Genomic DNA, 9,685 nt, shown 5'->3' on the forward strand with positions numbered 1-9,685 from the left:
TGGAGCAACGTGTCTTTTTATATGTTGGGGCATCTTTTGGGTATATCTTAAGGAGGTATAGCTGGATCCTCAGGCAGTTCAATGTCCAATTTCTGAGAAACCTCCAGACTGATTTCCAGAATGGTTGTGCCAAGTCACAACCCTCAACAATGGAGGAGTGTTACTTTTAATTGAGTACAATTTTGAAATAGAAATGTAGAAGTTCAAAGGTTCATTGAGTTCCTCAAGAAAAGGAACTGCTTTTGTGGATCTGAAACCAAACTTGCCAGTAAGTCCCCCAGGGTTATAGAATTCAGTCTTCTACTTAGTTTTAACTTTTCAAGTTTTACAGTCATTAGTTTTTTTATTTGTGTAACTTTTGATATTGGTTAGTGTTTATATTTGCTAAAAAAGTACATGAGAGTCTTTGTAATATGTACTCTGACAACTTTGTTTCATGTTTTGTGAATATTTACAGAGAAAAATATTCTTGATAGGGAAGTTAATTATAAATGCCCGTCATGACATTTTTACACAAACAATTTATATGTCTAAAACCATAAGAGAAAAGAAATGCTGGAGCTTGGCTGTCCTGAAAGAAGCCACTGGCATTCCTAGATGAGCAGTAAGTGATGCAGAAAACAGAAGTTAATGGTATAAGGCTAGTACAGGGGTTACAAGGCTGAGTTTTCACTTGGATGAGATTCTTCTAGGCTGGTACTTCACCCTGTGGTACTGTAACCCCTGTGTCCTAAGGGTTTTTTGTACATATGGCCATGTTTTTGTATTTCTTTTATTTTTGAGATTATAATGTAATTACATCATGTCCACTTCTGTTTCCCTCCTCCAAAGTTTTGCAGATTTCCTTCCTTGCTCTCTTTCAAATTTTCAATTTTTTTCTGTTATTACTTAATATTTTAAAGAAACCAAATGTACTTCATTTTGTTGTGAAGATGAAGATTCACCCAATATCCCATTTCAAAATTTGAAATATCTTTATGTGTTTAAGCAATTCACCACTATTAAATTTCTAGTATGTTTTGGTAATTAATAATACTACTGCTTTAGACTGTGCTTTATACAATTCTCCTAACAACCTCATACAGCATATATTAAAAGCACTCATTGGACAGATATGAACTTTAATGTACTGAAACTTTGGAAAGCATTTCAAACTTTCTTAGGCATCTCCTACTCACATTTCTCACTTTCTATTGGGGCTGATTTTTGTAGTGATAATGAATGGATTAATTTTTGGTAAGTATACTGTCTAAACCAAGTAAATGACTGAAACTGCATCAATTTACAATAGCAGTCCTATCCTCAACAGGAACCACAAGTTGACCACACTGCTCTGTGATCTATTTTGTCATATAGGTCTCAGTTATGAAACTGCAGCAGAGCAGCAATGATACTGAGCTGACAGACTTTATCCTGCTGGGATTCTGGACATCTTCAGAAGCAAGGGTTCCCTTGTTTTTACTGTTCTTGCTTATCTATCTGGTCATTGTATTGGGAAACATCAGCATGTTAACTGTCATTAAAATAGACTCCAGACTTCATACACCAATGTATTTCTTTCTCCAAAATTTATCCTTTTTAGATCTCTGCTATTCCACAGTCATTGCACCCAAAACTCTAGCGATATTTTTATCAAAGGAAAAGAAAATTTCATATAATGAATGCGCAACACAGTTCTTTTTCTTTGCTCTTTTTGTTGGAACAGAGGGTTTCTTTTTGGCTGTGATGGCATATGACCGCTTCTCAGCCATTTGCTCACCTTTCCTCTACCCTGTCCATATGTCTCAGCCAGCTTGTATTCGTTTGGTGGCTGGCTCCTATATCTGTGGATGCATCAACTCCATGGTGCAAACAGGATTCACCTTCAGCTTGCGTTTCTGTGGAGAAAACAGACTGGACCACTTTTTCTGTGATGTCCCAGCTCTCATCAAGATCTCATGTGTTGACACCTTTGTGAATGAGATTGTGCTGTTTAGTCTCTCTGCTCTCATCATCATTTCCACCATAACCATCATTCTGGTTTCCTATGCCTACATCCTTTCCACTGTCCTGAAGATCCCTTCATCCCATGGCAGAAGTAAGACCTTCTCTACCTGTGGGTCTCATATAGCAGTGGTGAGTTTATTCTATGGAACTGTGTTCTTTATGTATGCCCAGCCTGGGTCTATCTCCTCACCAGAGAAAAGCAAGATTGTAGCTGTGTTCTACACGCTTATCATCCCAATGTTGAATCCTCTGATATATAGCTTAAGAAATACAGAGGTTAAAAATGCTTTGAAAAAGATATTGCTGAGAAAATTACTCTGGCATTGACTTTCAGTTGTCTTCAAACTATAAAATCAATCAAAAAGTATATTATGAATTTATGGAGGAGTTCAATAAATCCATCTCCAAGTTTTGGATTTTAAATTTTATTACTTTTTTACCTTTTTAATATAAATGCTAATATCAATATATATTTTCATTGTGTTTGCTATGTAACCATAGTGTCATAAATGGGTAGTTAATTATAAATTATAAATTATAAATGTATTACTATCAAATTAAATTACACTGAATTTAATAAAAACTATATTGCCATAGTTGTCCTAATAAATTTTGGTGTTCAGTTTCACTGATGATTGTCTAATTAGTTCATATTTATATTCTGTTTTTCAATATTTTTATCTAAACGATAAATTTGCAAATTTGGAAACTCATTTTCACGATATTACAGACAACATTTTTCATAATAATTTGAGTATTTCAATGTCTGAAGATATTACATCTTTTAATTATATTCTAACAATTTTAATCCTAATTTCTCCTTAAGTATGCCAAGAGGTTTATTGTAAACTCAGCTTGAGTTTCATTATTATTTTTAAAATATCTTATGATGATGTGGCAAATTGTTACATGTCTCCATTGTTGTTTTATTTCATTCTAATATATTCAAAGATAAAATACCACTAAAATGAATGTCCATACTATATCTATGAATGATATCTGCATACAAATCTTCATGGCAAAACATTGTTTTATTTTCTTTGATCTTGCTAACTTTCTTTTTGTGAATTTAAATATTTAATTTTGTTACTTTGGTTTTATTAAATGTGTTAAAGAGCTGTACAGTCGTTAATATAAATTTACATTTTCACTCTTTATATGTATTTGTTCTATAGTTTGTAGTTCTGCGTTCACCAAAGGGCTGTTTAATTATTTCAGTATAGTCTGTTTTCTTGGCACATCCCTTTACTAAAAAATTTAAGGTTTTTTTTCTTATTCACTTTACATCTTTCTCATTGGCCCCTGCTGGTAAGCCCCTCCCATAACCCTTTCCCCATCCCCCTCCTCTTCTCTGAGTGGGTGTGGTTCCTCCTGGGTTTCTCCCAAACCTTAGCACTATAAGTCTCTCCAAGGATAGGTTCTTTCTTTCTGACTGAGGCCAGGCAAGGTTGCCCAGCTAGTAGAACATATCTCACATACAGGAAAGAGCTTTTCAGATAGCATCTATTTCAGTTGTTCAGGATCCACATGAAGGTCAAGCTGTACATCTGCTACATATGAGGGGGGAGGACCTACATCCATCCTTTCTATGTTTTTTGGTGGGTGGCTTAGACTCTAAGAACACCAAGAGTCTGTGTTAGTTGACTCTCTTGGTCTTCCTGTGGAGTTCCTTTTCCCTTCCTGGTCCACAATCCTTTCTCCTACTTTTCCATAAGAGTCACCAAATTCCATACATTGTTTGGCTGTGGGTGCCTGTATATGTCCACTTTTGGGTTAAGCTTCTCAGAGGACGATATGCTCCCATCTGAAAGCGTAACAGAGTATCATTAATAGTGTTAGGGACTGATGATTGCCCATGTGATAGGTCTCAAGTTGGACCAGTCATTGGTTGGCCATTCCCTCATCTGTGCTCCTTTCCCTGTGTCTATGTTACTTGTAGAAAGAATAAATTTGAGGCTGAAAATTATGTGGGTGGGTTGGTGTTTCTAGTATTCTACCAGGGTTCCTGTCTGGCTATTGTAGGTGGACTCTTTGGGTTCCATATCCCCAATGTCACAGCTCTTACCCTCATGGATTTTTGGCTGCCTCCCTTATTCCAGGTCTCTGTCTCATTCTGTAGATACCCCCTCGCCTCCTCACCCTTGTCAGTTGAAGATTTTCATTCATTTTCATGGCCATCTAGCTATCTCTCCTTTCATTCCCCATAGCTGATCCTGAATCCCCCATTCCCCTCCCCAAATCCTTCCTCTCAATTTCCACCCTTCATTTGCCTCTTATGACTATTTTATTCCCTATTTGAGCAAGACTCAAACTTGATTGTTTGGGCCTTCTTTCTTGTTTAGTTTCTTTGTGTCTGTGGAATGTAACATAGTACCTGTATTTTCTGGTTAATATCCACTTATAAGTGAATACATACCATGCATGAGGTGAAGCTTGAAAATAAATCATAGTCTGTCATTATTGGGGAACTAGCTAGAATAAAGAAAAACAGCTGCCATGTTAATTTACAGCACACATTTATATTAAAAATAACTCTTACAGATCACGATGAAGTAAAACTGGCTACCACCACCAACAGCAAGTACAGAAACTTACAAACATGCGAAAACACCATGAGATTAAAAAATGAATCAAGGTCTTGAAAAAGCAATTCTCAACTTCATATAGAAAAATAAAAAACCCAGGATAACCAAAACAATCCTTAACAATAAAAGAATTTCAGGAGGAATCAGCCTCCCGGACCTCAAGCTGTACCTCAGAGCAATAATGATAAAAAAAAAAAAAAACTGCATGGGTACTGGTACACAAACAATCAGCTTGATTAATGGAACCTAATCAGAGACCCAGAAATGAACCCACATACCCTTGGGCATTTGATTTTTGATAAAGAAGTTGAAGCCATACAATGGGAAAAAGAAAGCATCTCCAACAAATGGTGTTAATTTAACTTGATATCTACATGTAGAAGAATGAAAACAGATTCATATTTATCATCTCTCACAAAACTCAAGTGGATCAAGTACCTTAACATAAAACCAGATACACTAAATCTCACAGAAGAGAAAGTCAGAAATAGCCTTTTATCCATTGGTATGGGAGACAAGTTCTTGAACAGAACACCAAAGACTCAGTCTCTAAGATCAACAATTGATAAATGTGACTTCATGAAACTGCAAAGCTTCCGTAAGACAAAGGAAACAAAGGACATTGTCAGAAGGGCAAATTGGCAGCCTTCATATCGGGAAAAGATCTTCACCACCCCTACGTCTGACAGAGGGCTAGTATGCAAAATTTATAAAGAACGCAAGATTGTTAAACACCAACAACCCAAATAATTGATCTATTAAAAAATGAGGCACACATGCCTGGGAAGCCAGAACAGACTACATTCTGCCCACATTTCTGACTCCAGAGGAAAACACCTAATGCCATCTGGGAGCCTGGTGCATGGGGGGTTGGGGGGAGCTGGGAAAAGGCAACACAGGCCCTCCTGGTTGCCACCCTCACAGAGAGGTCAAAAGCAGCTCCCCAGGAGCAACTTCAGCCGCCGGACCAGAGGTAAGACCAACTTTTCTGCTACAAGCGACCTGCCTGATGGACTCAGGACACACAGAGGCAAAATTCCTCTGGGACTGGACACTTCTAGTTTTTAGCTGGAGCCGGAACCTCACAGATCCCAGGACACAGCTCCCTGCTCCCAAACCCCATGGGAGAGAGAGCTCACCACCCAGAAAGGTGGGCACTCCTTAGAATGCAGAGTGGAAGAGACCACCAATACTACCACCCCTGCCCACATCCCTGGCCCAAGAGGAAACTGTATAGGGCCTCTGGAAACAAGAAGATAGGGGCTCTCAAGCGGCAGGTCCCCTGTGGTCCAGACACCACCAGGACCTGAAGAGACCTGGTCAACAGCTCCCTACACCCAAATCCTGTGGGAGGGAGAGCTAAACCTTCAGAGAGGCAAGCACGCCTGGGAAGCCAGAAGAAACTACACTCTTCCCACATTTCTGACTCAGGAGGAAAATACCTAACGCCATCAGGGAACCCAGTGCACCGGGGCCCTGGGAAAAGGCGGGGCAGGCCCTTCTGGTTGCTGCACTCAAGGAGAGCTCAAAAGAAGACTTTCAGGAGCAACTTCAGTCCTGGGATCACAGGTAAGGAGAACTTTTCTGCTCCAAGTGACCTGCTGGATGAACAGAGGACACGGGCCCACAGGAACAGCGGAAGACCAGTAGACAGGAAAGACTACACACCTGAAAGCAGAAAACTCTGTTCCTATAACTGGCTGAAAGAAAACAGGAAAACAGGTCTACAGCACTCCTGACACACAGGCCTATAGGACAGTCTAGCCACTGTCAGAAATAGCAGAACAAGGTAACACCAGAGACAACCTGATGGCGAGAGGCAAGCACAGAAACCCAAGCAACAGAAACCAAGACTAAATGGCATCATCAGAGCCCAATTCTCCCACCAAAGCAAACGCTGAATATCCAAACACACCAGAAAAGCAAGATCTTGATTTTAAATCACATTTGATCATGATGCTGGAGGACTTCAAGAAAGACATAAAGAATTCCCTTAGAGAGACACAGGAAAACATAAATAAACAAGTAGAAGCCTATAGAGAGAAATCACAAAAATCCCTGAAAGAATTCCAGGAAAACACAATCAAACAGGTGAAGAAATTAAAAATGGAAAGAGAAGCAATAAAGAAAGCACAAAGGGAGACCCTGGACATAGAAAACCAAAGGAAGAGACAAGGAGCCATAGATACAAGCATAATCAACAGAATACAAGAGATAGAAGAGAGAATCTCAGGAGCAGAAGATTCCATATAAATCATCGACACAACTGTCAAAAGATAATATAAAACAGAAAATGCTACTGGTCCAAAACATATAGGAAATCCAGGACTCAATGAGAAGATCGAACCTAAGGATCATAGGTAGAGAAGAGAGTAAAGACTCCCAGCTCAAAGAACCAGTAAATATCTTCAACAAAATCATAGAAGAAAACTTCCCTAACCTAAAGAAAGAGATGCCCATAAACATACAAGAAGCTTACAGAACTCCATACAGATTGGACCAGAAAAGAAACTCCTCCCATCACATAAGAGTCAAAACACCAAATGCACAAAACAGAGCAAGAATATTAAAAGCAGTAAGGGAAAAAGGTCAAGTAACATATAAAGGCAGACCTATCAGAATTACAACACACTTCTCACCAGACTATGAAAGCCAGAAGATCCTGGACAGATGTCATACAGACCCTAAGAGAACACAAATGCCAGCCCAGGTTACTGTCTGTGTCCAGAAAAACTCTCAATTAACATAGATGGAGAAACCAAGATATTCCATGACAAAACCAAATTTACACAATATCTTTCTACAAATCCAGCCCTACAAAGGATAATAAATGGTAAAGCCCAACTATGGAGGCAAGGCACACCCTAGAAAAAGCAAGAAACTAATCGTCTTGGCAACAAAACAAAGAGAAGAAAAGCACACAAACAAAATCTCACATCCAAATACGAATATAACAGGAAGCAACAATCACTATTCCTTAATATGTCTCAACATCAATGGACTACGTTCTCCAATAAAAAGGCATAGAGTAACAAACTGGATACGCAATGAGGACCCTGCATTCTGCTGCCTACAGGAAACACATCTCAGAACAAAGACAGACACTACCTCAGACTGAAAGGTTGGAAAACCACTTTCCAAGCAAATGGTCTGAAGAAGGAAGCTGGAGTAGCCATTCTAATATCAAATAAAATTGATTTTCAACCAAAATTCGCCAAAAAAGATAAGGAAGGACACTTCATATTCATCAAAGGAAAGATCCACCAAGATGAACGCTCAATCCTGAATATCTATGCTCCAAATACAAGGGCACCTACATACATAAAAGAAACCTTACTAAAGCTCAAAGCACACATTGCATCTCACACAATAGTAGTAGGAGATTTCAACACCCTACTCTCATCAATGGACAGATCATGGAAACAGAAATTAAACAGAGAATTTAGACAGACTAAGAGAAGTCATGAACCAAATGGACTTAACAGATATTTATAGAACATTCTATCATAAAACAAAAAGATATACCTTCTTCTCACCACCTCATGGTACTTTCTCCAAAATTGACCATATAATCGGTCATAAAACAGTACTCAATAGATACAGAAAGATAGAAATAATTCCATGCGTCCTGTCAGACCACCACGGGCTAAAGCTAGTCTTCAATAACAATAAGGGAAGAATGCCCACATATGATAACCTGGTTAAGGAAGAAATAAAGAAAGAAATTAAAGACTTCTTAGAATTTAATGAAAATGAAAGTACAACATACCCAAACTTATGGGACACAATGAAAGCTGTGCTAAGAGGAAAACACATAGCTCTGAGTGCCTGCAGAAAGAAACAGGAGAGAGCATACATCAGCAGCTTGATAGCACACCTAAAAGCTCTAGAACAAAGAGAAGCAAATACACCCAGGAGGAGTAGAAGGCAGGAAATAATCAAATTCAGAGCTGAAACCAACCAAGTAGAAACAAAAAGGACCATAGAAAGAATCAACAGAACCAAAAGTTGGTTCTTTGAGAAAATCAACAAGATAGATAAACCCTTTGCCAGACTAACGAGAGGACAAGAGAGTGTGTCCAAATTAATAAAATCAGAAATGAAAAGGGACATACTACAGAATCATAGCAAATTCAACAAATCATCAGATCCTACTACAAAAGCCTATATTCAACAAAACATGAAAATCTGCAGGAAATGGACAACTTCCTAGACAGATACCAGGTACCGAAGTTAAATCAGGATCGGATAAACCATTGAAAGAATCCCACAACTCCTATAGAAATAGAAGCCGTCATTAACGGTCTCCCGACCAAAAAGAGCACAGGTACAGATCGGTTGTTTGTAGAACTCTATCAGATGTTCTTAGAAGACCTCATACCAATACTATCCAAACTATTCCACAAAATTGAAACAGATGGAGCACTACCGAATTCCTTCTATGAAGGCACAATTACTCTTATACCTAAACCACTCAAAGACCCAACAAATAAAGAGAACTTCAGACCAATTTCCCTTATGAATTTCAACGTAAAAATACTCAATAAAATTCTGGTAAACCGAATCCAAGAGCACATCAAAACAATCATCCATCATGATCACGTAGGGTTCACCCCACACATGCAGGGATGGTTTAATATACGGAAAACCATCAACTTAATTCACTATATAAACAAATGGAAAGATAAAAACCACATGATCATTTCATTAGATGCTGAGAAAGCATTTGACAAAATTCAACACCCTTTCATGATAAAAGTCCTGGAAAGAATAGGAATTCAAGGCCCATACCTTAACATAGTAAAATCCATATACAGCAAACCAGTAACTAACATTAAACTAAATGGAGAGAAACTTGAAGCAATCCCACTAAAATCAGGGACTAGACAAGGCTGCCCACTCTCTCCCTACTTACTCAATATAGTTCTTGAAGTTCTAGCCAGAGCAATCAGACAACAAAAGGAGGTCAAGGGGATACAGATCAGAAAAGAAGAAGTCAAAATATCACTATTTGCAGATGATATGATAGTATATTTAAGTGATCCCAAAAGTTCCACCAGAGAACTACTAAAGCTGATAAACACCTTCAGCAAAGTGGCTGGGTATAAAATTAA

General features: G+C 38.4%; 2 protein-coding genes across 8 annotated transcripts in view; both read left to right on the forward strand.

Moving 5' to 3' along the window:
• The window catches only part of Anks1b (ankyrin repeat and sterile alpha motif domain containing 1B), a 1,103,087-nt gene that overhangs the window by 50,143 nt on the left and 1,043,259 nt on the right, over positions 1–9,685 (forward strand). The gene's annotated exons all lie outside the window — the stretch shown is intronic.
• On the forward strand, positions 1,366–2,313 carry LOC116908087 (olfactory receptor 12-like). The gene has a single exon (XM_032911371.1). It carries the CDS (start codon positions 1,366–1,368, stop codon positions 2,311–2,313), a length of 948 nt encoding a protein of 315 aa, XP_032767262.1.

This window comes from Rattus rattus, chromosome 1 (genome assembly GCF_011064425.1).
Source record: "Rattus rattus isolate New Zealand chromosome 1, Rrattus_CSIRO_v1, whole genome shotgun sequence".
Classification (NCBI taxonomy): Eukaryota; Metazoa; Chordata; class Mammalia; order Rodentia; family Muridae; genus Rattus; species Rattus rattus.